The 21,006-nt window shown below is 39.8% G+C and overlaps 2 protein-coding genes across 2 annotated transcripts; one reads left to right on the top strand and one right to left on the bottom strand.

Annotated features, from left to right (window-relative positions):
- The first annotated feature begins 11,176 nt into the window (after window positions 1-11,176).
- LOC137744093 (uncharacterized) lies at window positions 11,177-13,866 on the top strand. The gene has a single exon (XM_068483962.2). The coding sequence runs from the start codon at window positions 11,529-11,531 to the stop codon at window positions 13,596-13,598; it is 2,070 nt and encodes a 689-aa protein (XP_068340063.2). The 5' UTR covers window positions 11,177-11,528; the 3' UTR covers window positions 13,599-13,866.
- A 101-nt stretch (window positions 13,867-13,967) lies between these two features.
- Window positions 13,968-17,319, bottom strand: LOC137744105 (cyclin-A1-4). The gene is made up of 10 exons (XM_068483972.2): window positions 16,936-17,319; window positions 16,142-16,532; window positions 15,901-16,034; window positions 15,569-15,661; window positions 15,314-15,447; window positions 15,130-15,205; window positions 14,914-15,024; window positions 14,670-14,819; window positions 14,428-14,562; window positions 13,968-14,327 (listed from the first exon to the last, which is right to left on the bottom strand). The coding sequence occupies exons 1-10, from the start codon at window positions 17,146-17,148 to the stop codon at window positions 14,268-14,270; spliced, it is 1,497 nt and encodes a 498-aa protein (XP_068340073.2). The 5' UTR covers window positions 17,149-17,319; the 3' UTR covers window positions 13,968-14,267.
- Between the last annotated feature and the right edge of the window lie 3,687 nt (window positions 17,320-21,006).

Genomic DNA, 21,006 nt, shown 5'->3' with positions numbered 1-21,006 from the left:
AGATGGATTGGGGAGTGAATGAATGAATTGTATGAATGCAATGCATGGTTTTATAGGGAGAGAATGGATGGGAGAACATGTGAATGGCAGCTAGGAATGATTAAAGAATGGAATGCTAGGTTGGAAATGCATGTGAATGCAAGGAGGAAAGCTGAAAATGCAAGGGAAGCTCACGGCACAATGTTGTTTTGCTTCTTGAAATGCATGTGAATGCATGTGAGTGCAATATGAAAAGAATGACTAATTAATGTATGTAGGGTGCAGCTAGGTTGGAAAGGTGTGGATTGTGGCTGCAATTTAGGGAAAGGAAATAGGTTTAATGCATAAATAAAAGGGCAAAGTGGCTGCAATGATGAAGAAAAGCTGGAATTGGTGTGGAAGGCACGGCAAAGACTTGTTGTTTGTGTGAAGTGTGTGTGAATGCATGTGAAGATGCTAATAAATAATGCATGTAGGGTTAGGTGGTGTAATGATGAAGTGGGAAGTGGAAGAATGTGGTTGGAAATGGCTAAGGGGATGCACGGCTAGAAGAAGAATGAATGATGTGCATGTGTGTGAATGCATGTGGATTAGGTGGAAAGAGGTGGGTGTGCATGTGAGTTGAAATGCATATGTTTAAATGGTTGAAATGTGTAGATGATTATGAGTATGATAAGTGATAAGTGAATGGAAGTGATAAGTGAATGGTTTGATAAGTGATAAGTGAGTGGAAGTGATAAGTGAATGGTTTGATAAGTGATAAGTGAGTGGAAGTGATAAGTGATAAATGAATGATATGTTAAGTGATAAATGAATGATATGTGGTGAGTGATAAGTGAATGATATGTGGTGAGTGATAAGTGAATGATATGATAAGTGAATGCTTTAAGTGTTTAAAATAGGGAACAAAGCCCTTCCTTGCATGGCAAGGAAGGGAGACACAAGGAAACACACGACAATGTCCTAAGGTTGCAAGGAATGTTGTTTTTGTGTTCTAAAATGCGTAGGAGTCTTCAATGATGCTTAAACATGAGGTCTTTTAGGATTTAACTTTCCTACTTCAAGTCTTTAATTTCGTCCATCCTCTTGGCTCCAAGCATATGATATCCATTCCAATCTCTAATTTGCTCCAAAAGGCTCCAAAAGGCATCCTTTTGCATACTTTACCCTTAGAACCTGAAAACACACAAAAGAAGCATAAAGGACTAAAATAACTAGAGAAACATAACGTAAATGCACGAGAACAAGCCATTTAAGTCGCATGAATATGCTCCTATCAGTGGCCGAAATTTTAGAGAGAAATGAGAGCTTGTGTTCTCATCCTTTCCCCAAAAAAACAACCCTTAATGAATTTTAGGCTATAAAGTCCTTTATATAGTCCCTTCAAATAAGTGACCTAATGGACCAAAAGCCCTATTCTTCTAACATGGCCGGCCTATAGGGTTTATTGGGCTTTCAAGCCCTTTGTTTATTCAAGTTGTCATACAACTTGAGTTAATGGGCTTGACATTCAAATCCCATTGGGCCTTGCGGCCCAAAACTAACCCGAGGTCTTTAACGAACTTATTCGTTTGATTAATTAACATATTAATTAATCCTAGCCTTAGATAAATAATTAAACCATTTAATTATTCTTACTCATCTCCGTTGTTTCTTCAAACTCTACCTTACTCGGTGAACGATCCATTAGGTTCCTTTTAGCGAGGCAGTGGGCGATTAAAACTCTTTCTAATCGATTGTGAATTGAAACTTACTTTCAATTCTCCCGTTAGTGATAATACACTTTTAGGGCTTCCACAAACCATGGTTGACGCCTAGCAGCATGTCATGGTTACCCAAGCTAATCAGAAGAGGTGGAGAACCTATTCAGTTTTAGGATTACAAATGCAATACGGTCTTTCTCTAATACAATACTCTTGACCACATTATTTGGTTTGATAGTTTATTCATGTCTACTATCCAATGTGAGTCTTGTGCTTATATGATTACCTTGAATGTGATTTGGAACACATTCCTAAATCTCATTCATACTTTGGCCAAAGATTCTTAATCATATCATAGAGTATTCTCCCTCAAACAGTTTGAAGGTTAGAGATCCCTTGTTGCGCATTCACTTGCCTCCATGGCTAAGTGGCTTAACCCCAACGATGCCGTGGACACCCTCCTGATGGAGTGACTTTGACATAATCAAAGATTAAGGACCTAACCACAAGACAACTGTGATGCCTCAGGTCAAAAGACTAATTTGCATTATCCCAACCATGAGTTCTCATGTGACATGAATATGAGAACTCTTCGTTGATCGTGTTCAGTGAACTCATTCTCTATTGAGCACCTACGTACTTGTCTTGATGTCACACACACCAATGACTCGAGACTAGTCACTCTCCCTGAAAGAAGACATAGCACGTACTGATCTTAACGGACTGTCAATGCCCAATTGACAATCCTATGATCAGGAACGTTTAGGATGTGTCAACGAAAGAATGGTCTCATGAATCTAACTTCTTTAGATCGCATTCTTCCAATCACATATTCCTTGGACTTATCGTTTAAGCATATAACATTTATATGAGACGGCTCAAACAATAATCTTTGCCCTTTACATTTAAACTACATTAGTTTAACTTTGTGAAATGTCCGTAAAGTATCATCATATGATTGGTTTTAGGGCACATTTCCAACAGTTATTTACTTGCCTTTCTGGTTCACATCAAAGCTTGATTATAGGCTTTAGTTTGGGATTTAAGTTGTATAACTAGCACATAAGAAGACAGCAGCATTGTTACTGAATATATTGAAAAGTTATTCACCAAATATTTTCTCTTGATGGTACTAGAGCAAAGGATCTTGGTAACCTAAAGAAAACCCTAGCCTTCATCATGGGAGACATTATAACCAACATCATGGGAGGCAACATCGACCCAAAGAAGCCAACTCAATCAAGCATGGCTTCCAAACTTGATAATCCTAATCACCCATTGTATCTACATCATTCAGATCAGCCTGGGTTGGTCCTTGAACCACACTTCTCACTAAGGAAAACTATAGCACATGGAGTCACTCCATGATTATGGCCCTAACAATGAAAAACAAACATGGCTTTGTCGATGGATCTGTAAAGCCACCAAGTGACGATGCAACTAATGAATTGCTGCAATGGAACCGTTGCAACAATTTGGTTAAGACATGGTTGCTGAGTTCGATCTCCAAAAAGATTGCAGCCAGTGTATTCTATTATGTTGAAGCTCGGGCAATCTGGACTAAGTTAACCTCCCAGGTAAACAACATTTAACTCTTCCATATTGAGAATGAAATACTTGATTGTGTTCAAGGAACTATGTCTGTTGGGTCATACTTTACCAACTCAAAGGATTGTGGGACGAAAAGGATATTCTCTACCCTATCTCATCCTGTCATTATGGAACTACAAAAGAAAAGTTATCCTATCAAGAAACGCAGAAGACCATCAAGTTTCTCAGGGGATTAACTGAATCATTTGCCATGATACTTGGGCAAATATTAACAATGGATCCTTTTCAGAAGGTCAGCAAGGTTTATTCACTTGTGCTCAGACATGAACGGCGGCGAAACGTATCTACTGAAAAGGGAACGTCTCAACTTGATGCAGCAACCATTGCAGTCAAAGATCTAAGCAAGAAAAGTGGTCACTCCAAATGTTTATTCCAGTTAGACTTTAACCAAAACAACTTGATGTTACTTTGAGGTTAAAATTGGATCGTTTCACAAGTTCAAAGTGTTATAGCTACAGAATTATCATTTTATATTCCAGGGAGAAGGAGTTGTTACTTAAAACATGCATTGCAACATGCATGTCTCGTGTCTGTCAAGGAAAATTTGTACGAATTTCCGTTGTTGGTCATAGTAATTTTCCAATTTTTGTGAGAAGAATTGCTTGAATAATTACAGCAAAGGGAAATTCAATGATTTCATAATATAATTACTTGTATTGAGTAACAAGTATTTAACCAACAATTAATTTATGCCTCGTATTTATTGAAAAACTAGTTATGAAAGGCAAAATAAGAAAGCTGCTGGAAGTTGTGTCATCACTTGAGGCAGTACACTGAAACCATACATAAATTGCTCATTTCCAAATCAAGTTTTTTATTTTTATTTTTTAGTCAAAGGGGAAGCTTCGTTAGGGACCATAAACAAAAATATATACAAGGAAAGGGAAATAAACAAAGAAACATAACAAAGCACCAGACAGAAAAAGAAGACGGAGGAAACCAAAAGAAATCTCGCCCAGAAGCTAAGACGTGGGAGAAGAGTAGATGACACACCGTGACCCCAATAACACAAGTTACGAGGCCGTGATGTGCTGGCCATCACCAAATTGACCATATGACCTCATCGGAAGATGACATCACAAGCCAGCTCAATGATGTAAGCCATAGTAAGATATTCGTGATGTGCAAGAATTTGAACGAAAACATTCATTAATAATTAAATCCAAAGCTGCTACAAAGTTGACTTATCAACCTCCCAACTTGGGGACACATGCTTAGGGATAAAATCTTATTATTCACATCACATCAGACCATCTAAAAGTTTCGCATAACAGTAAACACATAAAAGTGCAGTGTCGTGCATAATCAAAAGTATCATCATGCAATTGTTACAAACTAGCATAAACTGCAGTAAAAGAATCATCACCCAAAGTCCAAAGGATGGATGCCTCATTGCTAAGCCCACTCATCACCACTGAGGTTCTCCTTATTCTCGCTACGTCCTGAAGGGGTTAAGGAACAAAGTATGAGTGGATCAAGTTTATCTAGTTAAAATTGTGTGAATATATTAATCCCCGTTTTAAAATCACAAATAGAGTGAAAAACAACATACATAATAATACTACACAACAGTAATCCTATTCATATCACATAGCTCGTCATATCAAAAGACGATCAGGGGCTTCCCCGAGCTCCAATTTACAAGTTTTGAATCCAAAATTGATCTCAAAGATCAACAAACTCACCTAAGCACTTTTTAGGCGGAGTGGAGGTAGAATCCACCTTGGATTCGAAGATTTTTGCTTCGAAAAACTCATCAAAAACTGCAGCAAAAAACAGAAAGCATGCATGCATCAAAACAGAGGCTAGCAAAATGAATTTCATCTCAAAAATCTCACGATTAACTTTGGGAACTACGAAATTGCATTGCATGAGGTTTTGGGAAGAAATGAGCTTTGAAATTGCCGAAGTTTGTCTTCCTTCTCTTATCAAAGACTGAAAACAGAGATGAGTATGCATGCATGGATTATAGTTGCATTAGTGCACCCGAAACCCTCTTATATTCATCAATGACAAGATAAAGGGAGATTAGAGGTACTGCAAACCCTTACCGATTTCGAACAATTGCCAGAATTCGTCGCCGGAGATTAACATGCATGCACAGATGAATTACAAAGGTTAGAACCCTCGAATTTTAGTCCAAAATAACAGAAACTCATCCCCAATCAGGATGGAAACCCAGAAAGGAAGAAACTAACCTGAATTTAAGGTTAGAGCTCAGAGCTCTCATATTTCAACGAAACTGCACCTCAGCGTTCATCGATGGCGCATGAAAGACCATCATCAGGTTCCCTGAGTCTCATTAATGTCGAAAATGTAGGTTTGGAATTGGAGTTTGATTTGTGAAGAAATTTGGGTGGAAGTGAGGGTTCTCTCTCTCCTAGTGTTATAGAGAGAGTTAGTTCGAGAGTGCAAAGAGAGTTTAAAGAAGGAGAGAATGTTTTCAGTTGAGGGAAGAGAGACCAAAAATTAATGTAAGCCCACTTAAACCCCATGTAAGTGAAATTACAAAATCACCATCCATAATTGTTAAAATTACAATTATGCCCTCATAACTTCGATTCATATTTCATTTTGGACGATACATTCACGTATATGAATGTGGTTAGGAAAACTCAAGAAATTATAAGAATTTGGTGTTCGAATCGAGGCTCAAAAACCAATTAGAACACCCACTCAGGGGGTAAAATAGTCATTTCACATGTCTCGGGAATAAGATCCAATATTTTAAAGAACAGGTTGTAATAGAAGAGCACGATAAGAAGCTAAGCTATGATCTAATTTGCTATCCTCACCCATCTCAACCGCCCAAAGCTTAAGGGAAACCATCTTTGGCTAATGTGGAACTTTTGGGGTGTATATTTCATATATTAACCATGTACATGAAGGTAACTTAATATAGGAGGAAAGAATGAGGGAAACAACCTTCAACCCATTCCGATAATCACTTCTTAAATTACTCCTAATCTATTTACAATAACAAGAATATCATGGTTCCTTAATTGTAGGTTAAACACAACAAAAGAAGGTATTTGGACAAAGTACTAAACCCTAGCCTTGTATTGTATACTGGGTAAAACCCTTAAGGACTATGACAAATGAATGAGTTGTATCAATAGGACTCCCAATAGCCTCCAACTTCCAATACTCCCCCTCAAGTTGGATCGAGGAGATTCCTTGAGCCAAACATGGACAAAATGCTAAGAAACTGAACAGTCGGAAGTGACTTGGTAAAAATATCGGTTAACTGATCATGATTGCTTGTGTAGTGTGTGTTGATGACCTTTGATTGCACTTGTGGTTAAACATAATGACAGTCTACTTTAATATACTTTGTTCTCTTGTGAAAAGTTGGATTTGAGGCAATATGCATCATAACTTGATTGTTGTAGAACAAGGACACGGGTTTCCTATCTTTGAATTGGAACATGGGATGGTGGCTCTAGGAGTTGAGATGTAGGCTCAGGGGATAAAGCTAGAGTGTCATGCATTGTTTGGTTGTCTTGGCAATGAGGAACACTAGGCAAAGGAAACAAGTCATGTAAGAACTCACCCTGACCTTCATTAAGAAGTAGGGAGTTGTTTCATTAAACCAAACATCCCTTGAGACCATAAGTTTTCTAGTGACTAGATTGTAACATTTATACTTTTAGTTGCTCTAGGATCAAGCTTGTCATGGTGAAGTGATTGGGCGTGAACAAAACATGTGGATCCAAACACCCTTAAGTGAGAGAAAGGTCAACCTTTCTATCCTTCAACACTTCATATGGAGATTTGGGACCTAGCATTTTACTAGGAAGTCCATTGGTAAGATCAGTGGTTGTAAGTACTCCTTGTGATCAGAATTTCTTTGGTATATGCATATGAAACATGAGAACACCATTTGTGTTGGGGTATGCCAACACAAGATGTGTTGATGTAAGATGCCATGGGTGCTTAGATATTAAGATATGTTATGGGACATATATTCAATACCATTGTCGGACCTTAATATGTGAATTTTACATTAGAATTGAGTACCAACAAGTTCATGAAAATCTTAAAAAATAGTTGCAAGTACTCCTAAGTTTCAAAAGATACAACCAATGATCCTTGTAAAATCATTAACAAAGGCTACAAAATACTTATATCCATCAAAGGACTCAAGTATATCTAAGTGAATGACTACAAAAGGATTACTAGCTCTAGACATAGAGGAATCAAAAGGCAATCTAGCAAGCTTAGACAAGTGACACACATCACAATGTAACTAATCTTTATACATTTTTTGGAACAAAAAAGACATCACTTTCTCAGAATGATGTATTGGTGCCAAAGGTTGTAGTCTTAAGATACAATGGAACTAACTTGAAAAACCTTGGGGTCTTTGGAGTCTTTAGCTATGTAATAGAGTCCACTAAAAAGGACCTTCACCAATCGCCCTCTTGGTGATGTCTTGAAAAACAACATAGTAAGGGGAGAAAATGCCTAGGCAATTTATAGAGTTTGTGATGGTTCTAACTGATAACAGTTGAAAAGGAAAGGAATGAACATAAAAGGCTACTGACTCTATGTGGTTTGAAAGCAAGTTGATTTTTCCTTTCCTAACAATTGAAGCACCTTTCCCATTAACTACTAACACTTGAGATGGATTGGACAACTTTTTAAAATCATGCAGGTTAGTGATTTGGTTTGTCATATGATTTGTGGCACCTGAATCTATAATGCAATAATCATTTTCACCACTGGCATTAAGGGCAGTTAAGAAAGCACTTAATATACCTAGGATATCTCCATGTGGGACATGATCATTCTCAGCCAGAAAGTAGCAAATTTTCCTAATAAGGCAGTGTGATTCTTTCCTTAACACATATGAGCTTCTTCATAGTCATTATGCAATTGCTTTTTGCGAAGATAAGTTGTAAACTCATTGATCAATGCAATAGGATTAGCTGTGAAGTTTAACATTCCCTCAATTGAAGAAGTTGCTGCATGGTTAGCCTTATAAGGAGAGTTACTCAAACTCTTCTAGGGACCCTTAGTCTCCTTTGAGACTTGGGTTTTAACTCTGGGTGAAAGGGCCAGCACCTATCTCTAGTGTGCCCATTAGTATCACGATAATTGCATTTTAAATCAAGTATTTTTTTTTTTCCTTGTAGACCCTGCCTTCAACAATTGTTACTACAAACATAAACTTTAGTTTCAAGAATACTAGCCTTAGTCTTTAGGCTCATCACTTTCTTCCGTACTTCTTGTGCTAGTTCTTTTTCACTAGGAAGAAGATCCAAGCAAGGTTATGTCAGTGGTGTTATTGAGGTGCATGAAACCACTTCTCTTGCCTATGAGTCGTTGTTGTGTAAAAACCAGTTGATCATGTCTAGGTTGCTTAATTCCATAGAGCGTAGAATTGCTAAAATCTTCAGCTATTCAAAATCATATATGGAACCAATTCAAAGAAATGTATGGCAATGAAAATAATGTTGCACGTGTCTTTCAGCTCAAGAAAGACATCTCAAGTTTACAACAAGAAGGGAAGTCTTTTGTTCAACACCTTGGTAGCCTGATAAGCATGTGGAATGAGCTCAATGTTTATCGTCCTCATACCACTAATGCTACTATTTAATAAGAGAGTCGAGGATGATAAGATCTTTCAACTTTTGGCAAGTTTGGGTACAAACTTTGAAGATATTAGAAGCCACATTCTGATGAACTCTTAGCTCTCTTCCTTCTTTCACGTCTGTGCGAAGGAAGATAATTGAATTCATTCAACAAGACATAAATGAGGCGTTGGTTGGGGTTAACTTCAACATGAAATTGAATTAATGCAGCCAATGAGCTTTCATCTTCAGATAAATTTTCTTCAGCCATCTTGGCATGAAGAGAAAAGAAACATAGCTAAAATAACAACAGAGTCAAGAATTTAGGGTTCCCGTTCTGATACCATGTAAAATTGTTTTAGGTGTATATTACATATTTTAACCATTTTTTCATGAAGGTGACTTATATAGGAGGAAAGAATGAGGGAAACCTTCAACCCATTCCAATAATCACTCCTTATATTGCTCCTAATCTATTTACAATAACAAGACGAACATGGTTTCTTAATTGTAGGTTAAACACAACATAAGAAGATATGTTGGACAACGTACTAAACCCTAGCCTTATACTAGGTAAACCCCTAAACTGTAAAGGACAATGACTAATGAGTGATTTGTATCAATGAGACTCCCAATAGCCTCCAACTTCCAATAGATAAAATGTGAACTAGAGAGGATGGGGGTCTTATGACCTACACATCTAAATTAGGGGTGGTTCGGTATGGGATCCTAAACCGAAAGTGGGATCCCGAATACCAAACCGAAAATTTTCAAGATAGGAATTTGAAGACCAAATCCAAACTGAAATTTCAGTATTCCCAATTTTTGGAATTCCTGAAATATTTTCGGTATTTCGGGATGGATAGGGATTGGATTTTTGGTTTTAGACTTTTGGGTTTTTGGGTTGAAATTTGAGTTTTTTTTTTATGTGGGCTAAAATTTGGGTTTTTGGCCTAAAATTTTGTTCTCCAATTTCATATCAATTGAAATTTAAGTTTTTTTTACCTCATATTAATTTGAAATTTCATACCAAATGAAATACCAATTCATTCATACCAAGTCAAATTGGTGTTCCATACTACTTCATGTTATACTTCTATGTCTAATATAGTCTGCTATACATGCAACCAAAATAAATATATATATATATATATATATATATTTTCGGATTGGTTCGGGATTTCCAAACCGTTAAATATGTAATCTTGATTCCCATACCGAAAGGTTCAGAATCGGTTTGGTATGGATCCCGAAAATTTTGGTATTATCGGTTTGGGAATTTTTTGATTTGGGATCGGAAATTTTTTTGTTTGGTTTGGAAGTTTTGGGAAAAAATTCCAGCCCTGCAAAATGCATCCCTCTCTTACAATGCGAAAACCCAACCGGGTGCAAAATTAGATTGACATGGAATCCACCACAAGCTAATCGAATGAAAGTGATGAGTGAGATTCCGTATTTTGATTAACGGGGGAAGGATGGCCTACTCTCCTTTCTTAAAGTCTGGCTAAACAGCTCTAGAGAATCTGATTCAAAGTCCACACCCTGGAAATTGTTATCGTTCGCTGAACGGACAGTAAGTAGAGCTGCCTTAGCTTCAGTTTGGAGAGCAGAAGAAGACAAATAAGGTTTGATGCACCCGCAATAATAGAACCGCTGGAGGTATGGAAAAAAAACTCCCGAACCAGAATCATGGTTTTCCTTTGCCCAGGCTCCATCAAAATTAGCCTTTATCAGACCAAGCGGGGGATGAGACCAGAGAGGTGGTGAAAGGTTGTAGTTCGGAAAAGGTAACATCATAACCCTCAGGCCTTGAAATTGCTTGGTGGAAATCCGAAACAGCTCAAGAACCTTCGCACTAGTATTTGCATCTTGATTTCCATATTTCCCAGCATACGAAAGAATATGTAGTGGTATATACCCAAGCTTGATTATTAGAGGGAGACCAAATTTTTCAAATCAAGTTTGTAAACTAAATGATGTGGTTGTAGATAATTAGATTATTAGTTAAGGTCGATAAACGTGCTTGTTTTTTATTGGTAACACATAATTTGGTTTAAAATTTTAATCTCCCTAGCATTACTCATGAAAAAGAGGGCCAGCTGCACTCCTTAAAGCCAAAAACCAATCATCAAAAGTTGTGATGATCGCAATGTTAATTCCGTAGTTCTGTAAACTTGCAAACTAAACACCGATAGATTTCGGGAACTCGTTACAAACAAGTTGAGCGTAAGCTTTTTGTTCAACTTGTCTACACCAATAATGGACAAATAGTCTAACATATTACAATTTTAATATTGTACATTTTGTCGTGTTAATTGTATATAATATAGAATAGAAAGACTTGAAAAATCACACAATCATTCACCAAAGTAAACAAAAATCAAACAAATTGAATAAAATTTCAAGTCTCAAGTGAAAAATTGTTACGTGGGTTTATGCCGATGATGAATCCAAACAAACAGACAAACAGTGGGCCCACTATGAAAATGACTCCATCTGCTGCCCACGTGGCACATTTCACTCCTCTCCCCTCGGATCCTGCGTTATCTCCAAAACGCCTCCAGTAATTTGGACAACAAGAACGCTCAATCATCACTCATCACTCATCACTCATCACTCTCTCTCTCTCTCACTCGAATCCCGATAAATCAAGCAAAACATGAATCCCAAATCAGTTATCTGTTTGCTGCTCCATTTGGCGGTGCTCTGGTTGTGTACGGCGGCGGATCACGACGGCTCCAGCATCGTCTTCACCACGCTTGGCCGATTAGACTACAACTTCGACATCTTCACCCTCCCGATTCTGGGCCCACCGTCCTCCACCACCGAAACCCAAATCACAGACGGCAAATCCGTCAATTTCAACGGCCACTTCCCCAACAAAACCCGAATCCAATTCCCCACGCGCTCCGACCCCTACCTCCAGCTCATCTACGTCACCGAAAGAAACGGCTTCTCCAACATATTCTACGACGCCGTTTATCTCAATTCCCCGACGGCGAGCAGCGGAAGACGGTCCACCCTTGAAGTATCGGACCGGGTTCAGGTCCCCCTGTTAAGTTTGGAGCAGGGCCAGAATCGTCTTTCCATGAAGGACAGGCCGACTTTGACGGGGGATTATTTGGTTTACGTCTCCACTCACGAGGACTCGGGTGTGCCAAGGACGAGTTCTGCCGCGGTGTACTCGACGCACCTGGACTCGGGTGTGACTCGGAGGCTCACTCCTCGCGGCGTCGCTGACTTCAGTCCCGCCGTGTCACCGTCCGGAATCTGGACGGCGGTCGCTTCGTACGGACCGAGAGGCTGGACCGGCGAGGTCGAGGACCTGAGTACGGACATCTACGTGTTTTTGACTGGGGACGGGACTAGGCGAGTCAAGGTGGTCGAGCACGGTGGCTGGCCGGGTTGGGTCGACGATTCGACGATTTACTTTCACAGAAGAGGCGAGGATCAGTGGTGGAGTGTTTACAGGGCAATTTTACCGAGAGAGGGTCCGAGCTCCACCAAGTCGGTGGTGGTTCAGCGAGTCACTCCGCCGGGTCTCCACGCGTTCACACCCGCCACGTCACCAGGGAACCACGACTTCATCGCCTTGGCGACCAGAAGACCCACCTCGAGCTTTCGCCACGTGGAGCTTTTCGACCTGGTGAGGAACGAATTCAAGGAGCTCACTCGGCGCGTCTCCCCCCATACCCACCACTTCAACCCGTTCATCTCGCCCGATTCGAGTCGGGTCGGGTACCACAAGTGCGGAAGCAACAGAAACAAACAAGAAAAGTCCAAGCTTTTTCTTCAAAACATCCACAGCCCAATCCCGAACCTGTCAATCCTCAGAATCGACGGTTCGTTTCCTTCGGTTTCACCCGGGGGTGATCTCATCGCTTACGTGAACTTCCCGGGTGTGTATGTTGTGAACCGGGACGGTTCGAACCGGCACCAGGTATATCCTGGAAACGCCTTCTCAACCTCGTGGGACCCGGTCCGTAAGGGCGTCTTATACACTGGTGGCGGACTGGAGTTTGCACCTGAGACCGCGGAGGTGGATATCATTGCCATCACCATTGATGATGTTGACCGAGCGACCTTTAAGAAGTTGACCACAAATGGGAAAAATAATGCTTTCCCTTCACCCTCACCAGACGGGAAACAAATCGTGTTCCGGTCTGGTCGTACAGGTCATAAGAACTTGTACATAATGGACGTTGAAGTTGGCGAGAGTGGCGGGCTCTACAGGTTAACGGAAGGTCCGTGGACGGACACAATGTGTAATTGGTCTCCGGACGGAAATTGGATTGCGTTTGCGTCGGACCGAGAGGACCCGGGTAGCGGGAGCTTCGAATTGTACGTGATTCGCCCGAACGGAGCCGGCCTCCGGAAGGTGATCCAAAGCGGGACGGGCGGGCGGACCAACCACCCGTGGTTCAGCCCGGATAGTAAGAGCCTAGTCTTCACTTCAGACTATAGGGCCATATCAGCTGAGCCCATCTCAAACCCACATCACTACCAGCCTTATGGGGAGATCTTTACTGTGAAATTGGACGGCTCTGATCTTAAGAGGCTGACACAAAATTCTTATGAGGATGGGACACCGGTGTGGGTCCCCCATTTCATTAGGCCCACGGACGTAGAGTGGCCCATCGATAGGCCCGGGTGCGAGTTTGAGGACTTGCACTGGCTCAGTGAGGTTCCTAGCTACGGTGTCTTGAACATGCATCAATGTGGTGTGTAATTACAACAGCTTTGCTCACTTGCACATTTTATTTCACGTGTGAACGGTTGAGATTTAAATAAATCTTATTTAGTTAAATCTTATTAATCGTGTGAAAGAAAATGTGTTGTGGTTTTATTACCGTGTATAAATGTAGTGGATTTACCAGGCTACTTTAAACCATATAAGAAGAAATAAATCCATATAAATGTATAAATGTAGTGGTTTTATTACTGTGTATAAATGCGATTTTATCTTTGTTATGTGTACGGTGATTGTAAAAGAAAAACGTATGTGTTCTGGTTCATTTAGAGTCAATTTGGTATTGACAATGAGTTGTGAAAATAATCACTTTTCGACTCTGTTTTAATTCGCTGAGATGAGAAGATGTTGGAAGTTAAGACGATGAATCTCTACTAACCACAGGGGTCAATTTTTGTTCCATCCAGAAGTAAATTTTGGGATAAAACCCCCAATACAACAGTAAAAATACACCAATTACCATGCACAAAGCTAAGGCTTGCTCCAACATCAAAGATTCCCAGATAAAGTAAAAAACAAGGAAAAATTTACATGGCATGGCTTGAAACTAGCTCTGCTGGTTGCTGCTAACACAAGTTAAGTCACCAGAAGCCTCCCGTCCAACAAGAACATTGGAGTCGAAATGTAAAGGTCTCCGATCCAGCGCCATTAAGTTTGGTACTTTGAAGGGATTGTTGGCGGGCAGTGCATCTTCGCGACGTATTTGTACTGCGACAGAAATCAACAATAATAAACGTCATTTACACATGAACAAGTAGGCATGTGAGAGAGAGAGAGAGGTTGAATGTTTGATAAATTTTGCTCATACCTTATGCTGACTGTATTTCTCTCTGATAGCAGGCAAACTAGAAGTCTGGCTATCGCAACACAAGCGATGAAGAGCATTGATGCAGTCGCGCAAATCAGATGGCTGGTAGAGCGTGTAATGATGCAAGGTGGCATTCTGTTTCCGAAAACAACAGATGGAAACCGAAAAGAATGGATGGATAAGTGTATGATGTATTGGAGTTTAATCAGTAAACTTGTATAAAATATTAACAGGACACATACCCACGGTCTCTTCGAAGGAAGAAGTATGTAGTTGGCCAGGAAAATTGCAGAAGCAGCTATAAGTGATGGAGCATAACAAAGCATGCTGTACTCGAGAAGGGATAATTCCGCAATGTAGTTTGCTAAGCACTCCAACTGCATCGACGTAACCTAGTATACAGAAATAAAATCAGCACAAAGAACCAATGTTTCTCATAGAAGTAAACAAACGGACGAACGGGACATTCAAAAACTCCAAAAGTACCTCATTGGCCCCTTGAGCAGCCCGCAAGAATCGCCTTAAGAAACATTTAGTTGTTGGGGCTGTCATTTCAAACTTCAAGTAATTCAAAACATCGGATTCCATTTGCAAAACCTGCAGCAATGAAAGTTTATGTTTATGTAGCTTAGAAAGGTACGAGTAACTCACGGAAAAATCTTCTAAAATCCAGAGTTCAGCAGAAGCAGGATGAAAACCAACCTCGTCTTTGAAATATGTGTTGTCAGTAATGTAACAAAATTCTTCCACCTGCGGTGCACATATCTCTTCATATTTGCTGAAATGTAAATAATTTTTCTTGTCAGTAATTCAAAACTGGTGATCATGAGAACAGAGAGAGAAATAATAACATAACACGCTACAAATCGGGGGCATAAATTCTTACGATGCAATCATCATACAGGCAACACCGAGTAACTGTAATCGTTGCCTATTCATTGGATTCCCCGAAAGATATCGATCTACATAGTTCACAGTCAGATATAATGTATCGGGTACAAGCCTGTATTCTTCAGCCACCTGCAGTTGGAATTAGAAATTTAGCCTCACAGGATTGAAAGTAAACATTTCAAAAAACATAGAGACATAAGACAATGGTAAAAGGTACTAAATATGTGACGCTTCAAGAAACATCAATTACCTCCACAAGCCAATCAATTAGTATAGCGCGCATGCTGGGATTGATGTCTTTCTGAGTTTTCTCCATGAAATCTGTAGCTGGCCTTTTCTTCACCTAAAGTTCATGGTAATTGAGCATACATCAGACACAGATAAATCAAAACCAATAAGACGGTGGACTTCAAGTACGAATCCAGAAAATGTATTGATGTAGAATAATCTCAACACAAGAAGTTTTGATTATATGCGTATATACATGCCAGAAGAAACTGTATGTTAAGTATTCTGCAAAACATACAAGTTCCAACAACGTTGTATTTTATAGTGTCAGAGATATGAACAGATGTCACAAACCTCAGATGAGCGCAAGTGCTTATAAATATCGCAAGCAAATGTTGCACAAAGCTGTGGATCCATGAAATTGTTATCCAGATCAACAACTTTATCATCTTCCAACTCCGCAAGTACTTCTCTTTTGCAGCCAATCCCTGAAAGCAGAAACAAAGCAAAAATGGATTATTGTAGTTCAAAATGATGGACTTAAATACAAGGGGCCAGGACAAGGGAAATTCAAAATTTAGCTAAAATATGCCACCTGTTGTTTCGGCATTGTCTGAAATGTAGAGATTGCTGAATGTCGTCCGGTTAATAGAATCAATTGCAGGAACATCATTGTTGTCGATGTACTCAATGTCCGGACTCTTAAAAGAATCGCAAGTTGACATTGTCTCGTCCATAGAAACTGAGTTGCCATCCGATTTACTTGGAGAAACATCCATGCTGCACGGGCCAGGTATAGCGAAAGTGCTAGGGCCATTGCTTGGAGCAGATTCATCCTTTCTCGGGCAAGATGTAACCTTTGGAAGAACAGGTAGATTTGGTTTAACACAGAAGGGTGCAGGTGGGTTACTCGCTGACACGCCTTTGTTACCAGTGCAAGCAGGAGGTCCCCTTTTCACTTTGGCAATCTTATTTGTGGATGGCACCTTAAGATATGAAATCAATTGATCAAATTCGGGAAACATTAACGGTTAAGACCAAGTGAAACTTCAAATTACATGTATGCGGATTTTGTTCAATGCAATTAGCATTAAGAAGGGGAAGTAAAATCTTCTGAAATTTTACTTCCTATCATTTACAAGCACACATCCAGCACATAAAATAGGACGATTAGAAGATCGAACGAGATAGAAATACACACGAACCAAGCCATCACTTCAAGTCCTAAGCATTTTTATCTTGCTATTAATCCAATTACTAGTAAACTTTAAGAAAACAACAGAGATAAAAGTAGAGAGATATACATCAGTCAATGCATAAAAAAACAAAAATTCAAAATTTTATGACAAACCGAAAATACAAAAAGCGAAACCAATTATTAGCACATACCAAAGCGCACAATGATCCTCCTGAGCTCCGTAGACCGTTGTTAGGCACGCTGTTCCTATTGGTCAGGTTACTCAGAGGCGCTCGCTTCTTTCCCAAATGCGGCTCAGCTGCCACAGCCTTCCCACCATTCCCCGAAGCCGAAGACGACGATGACAAAGCCTGCCGTTTCGCCAGGGATGAGGGGAACGCTGAACGACGGTTCTGGTTCGACATTTCGGATCAAACCCAATTCAAATTTTTAGTCCAAGAAGCTCAGACCCAAGAAAAAAAGGGGCTTCTTGGAGAGAGAGAGAGAGAGAGAGAGAGAGAGAGTTTTTGTGGCTCTCTGGTTTTCAGCAGAGAAAGTGTGCGCGAGACTGATGTGTGAGAATTTGAGTTAATTATACTTTTCAGGCGGGGAGATTGGATAATTTGAATTGGGAGACGATCTGGGCCGTCCGTTTGGCTCGGTATTCGTTAGGAGCGGACAAGGGTGGGACCATGTGAGTTTTGAAACTTAGACTTTTTGTTTTATTCGGATGAGCCTGATTCGTCCGTTATTTGCGATGTATGTCACAGGCTGTCGATTTTAGGTTTGTTTGTGCTTTTTGAAAATTCAAATTCAAACGGTCGTCAAGGCTTCAACCCTACAAAATAAAATGACCTAATTCGCCATGTCATAGACGTGAAACAGTGTACCGGATTTCTATCTTTGTCACAACAATTTAATTTGTGTACGGTCTCCGAATTCAAATTGTAGATCCATTTAATTAGGATGGTGTATTGTCCGACACAATAAAAAACATGATTCAAAATAAACATGAGATTAATAGGTTTGATTGAAGCTGAATGATAGACCAATGTGAATAAACTCATAATAGTCTGAAGGCGAATGTGACCTTAATTAACAATCAGTTCATACTCGATGGTTCCATACGTACATGTCGAATTTTTTGTATGAGAATTGTATATACCATAATGAGAAAGCTTTACAAGTTACAATGAGATATATATGAGATTGAGAGTGATTGAGGGAGTGCATGGACTGACGAGCAACACACCTCAACCTTCTCCTCAAATCAAGCCCTAAATTAGAGGCCTGAAACACCAATTACAAGAAACAATCAGTTACTCTAAATCATAGAAAATGTGGTAATCACAACTCACAACTAGACACTTACAGGGAGATATAAAGGCAACTTTATAGCCTTAACCTCATTAGGTTTTTTTAGTAGAGATGAGAGAACACAAGCTCTCTCCTTCTCTCGAAGGGGCCGGCCATGTGGGAGAACACATCTTCTACCTCCCACATCACTCATTATCTTCCTTCCTCTCATCCTTGGTGTCGAAACTTAGAGGTCTCTAACTTTGGGGACTTTTGGAGAATCATTCAAGCATCCAAATCCAAGAATCCAAGGAGGCTACAAGATGAAGATGAAGGCCATGGAATTCAACTCAAGGAGAGGAATGAAGGCCCTCTCATAGGTGATTAGCCCTTACTCGTGCAAAGAGGAACTCCAAAAAGGTATAAAGAAATCTCAATTCTATCTCTCTGATTTAAGTTGAGTCATGGTTCACCACCACTACTAGGGTTTGAATTTCATGGTTTAGGGTTTGTTTTAAAGTGCATACAAGCATACTATACTTCCGCCATTTAATTGTTAAATGCATGCAATATGTTGCTTAATGAACTTAGTTTTTCAAATATTTTCCTTCAATTCTAAGTTCATCAAGATGAGACTACAAAGATTTTCATATTTACATTAGTACGTTATATATTTATATGAATGGTTTGGTTTCTAGGTGAAACACATTGCAAGGATCTTCGATGCCTGCGAGGTGGGTTCGACCCAAAGACATGATTTGTGAGTGGGTCTTTACTTTTAAATATTACATATTTATTTAGTTTCCATTTATATGTTTAATAACAAATTTTCTACGCACGCCTAAATTATATTAACATTTATGAGAATTAGCGTATTGACGGAATTTACGAAATTTTGCTAAATCCTACGGGATGCACAGGTAGGCGAACTATTATGGGATTTTATTTATGATCACGATTAATATTTTATTGATTAGTATTATGTCCATGTGAATTATTGATTTACCGTTGCATGATAGTATTTACATGCTCATCGTGTGTTGCACTGGTGTTAGTGCTCGTCTAGGCTAGGGCCAGGCTTCACATGTATGTTCACATCATATGGTACGCTCACTTTGGATTCACTGTAGGTGTTATTCCTGTCCTAGATTGCTATAGGCAATTAGGACTCGTATGTGATGCACATAGCACCAGTCTTCACGTGATTGTAGTACTAGAGCGTAAGTCACTGTTTCAACCAGTCATGTTCATGTCAGAATGCCTCTGCATAAACTCATGTGTCAGCATATGTCAATGAGCATCCGATATTATATCTTTGTTCATTCGAGTTATTGTGATTACCGGTTGTCATGCATATTATATGCTAAATATTGTGAATTGTTTCATTCTAGTGATATTACAGTTTAAGATAAACGTTTTCATACTATATGTAATATATATATATATATATATATATTATATATTTGGAAACTATACTTGTTTTATGGCGAAGGATTATTACATTTTCGAAAATGCTTTATAAAGCTTTATTTTCAGGCCCACTCACCCATTTTTTCGCCCTTCCAGGTTCTTGTCACATCCCGGCCCGGGGCGGATCACTTCCCGGGCCCACTCCACCACCGTAGCACGATATTGTCCACTTTGGGCTTACCATTCCCTCACAGTTTTGTTTTTGGGAACTCACGAGCAACTTCCCAGTGGGTCACCCATCATGGGATTGCTCTAGCCCCCTTCTTGCTTAACTTTGGAATTCCTACGGAACCCGAAGCCAGTGAGCTCCCAAAAGGCCTCGTGCTAGGTAGAGATGGGAATATACATATAAGGATCACTCCCCTGGGCGATGTGGGATGTCACAATCCACCCCCCTTAGGGGCTCGACGTCCTCGTCGGCACATTTCCGGCCAGGGATTGGCTCTGATACCAATTTGTCACATCCCGGCTCGGGGCGGACCACTTCCCGGGCCCGCTCCACCACCGTAGCACGATATTGTCTGTTTTGGGCTTACCATTCCCTCACGGTTTTGTTTTTGGGAACTCACGAGCAACTTCCCAGTGGGTCACCCATCATGGGATTGCTCTAGCCCCCTTCTCTCTTAACTTCGGAGTTCCTACGGAACTCGAAGCCAGTGAGCTCCCAAAAGGCCTCGTGCTAGGTAAGGATGAGAATATACATTTAAGGATCACTCCCCTGGGCGATGTGGGATGTCACAGTTCTCATTCTATTTTACTATACTTTACTTATACTCTGACGTTACGTGTGAAATGGATTCATTCCCGCTCACAAGTGCACTCTTACATTTAGGCACTTTTAGTTTTAAATTTACTCACATTTCCAGATCACTACACTTTATGGCTTCGTCACCTTCCTGGTGTCGACATGCATAGCTCGATTCGGAGTCCAGGTGGACATTCTGGGTCGAAGTGTGTCAAATTTGTCATCTCTCCCTAACTCCGTTAAGTTTTCCATTCAATGTAAGTCATGTGCCTCGCACATGACTTGTGTTTAGGGTTATTTCGATCATTCTAATACCTTACTTCCCTTTTATTAATTGTATTCGACAAAAACCTGTAGGGTTTCTTAGGCAATGGAACATTATTTTCTATATGATAGCAATGAAATGGTCATGCAATGCACTTTCTTCTGGTTATTCCAAATATGTAATGATACACAAGTGGGAGTTTGCATTTTAGCATGTCACGAAGACATAATGTCATACAGGCTCTATAAATGAGAAACAGGTTGACGTTTTGTGCCATAAATGGAGTTGTAGATGCACATGTGCTAAAGAAAAGTAAAAAAATTAAGGGTTGAACTAAGTAAAAGTAAAAAAAACTTGTGAAAAGATGTTAAAATAACCTAAATAACCCTACACACAAGTCATGTGCGAGGCACATATGACTTATACTGGATGGAGAACCTACCAGAGTTGGGTTGAGATGACAAATTCAAAATTTTGTAAAGTTGGTATGACAAATTGCTTAAAATT

The sequence above is a fragment of the Pyrus communis genome, chromosome 15 (genome assembly GCF_041283825.1).
Source record: "Pyrus communis isolate YQ-2024b chromosome 15, ASM4128382v1, whole genome shotgun sequence".
NCBI lineage: Eukaryota > Viridiplantae > Streptophyta > Magnoliopsida > Rosales > Rosaceae > Pyrus > Pyrus communis.
The sequence above is the reverse complement of the archived record's forward strand: the minus strand, read 5'-3'. Positions and strand labels throughout refer to the sequence as shown.

What these genes read in the sequence shown, in the direction of transcription:
- LOC137744093 (XM_068483962.2), top strand. Translation starts at nt 11,529, where the DNA reads ATGAATCCCAAATCAGTTATCTGTTTGCTGCTCCATTTGGCGGTGCTC.
- LOC137744105 (XM_068483972.2), bottom strand. Translation starts at nt 17,148, where the DNA reads ATGTCGAACCAGAACCGTCGTTCAGCGTTCCCCTCATCCCTGGCGAAA. An exon ending in TAATTGATTGGCTTGTGGAG is followed by an intron (nt 15,448 to 15,568) that starts GTAATTGATGTT and finishes TTCCAACTGCAG; the next exon opens with GTGGCTGAAGAATACAGGCT. An exon ending in GCCTGTATGATGATTGCATC is followed by an intron (nt 15,206 to 15,313) that starts GTAAGAATTTAT and finishes TTTACATTTCAG; the next exon opens with CAAATATGAAGAGATATGTG.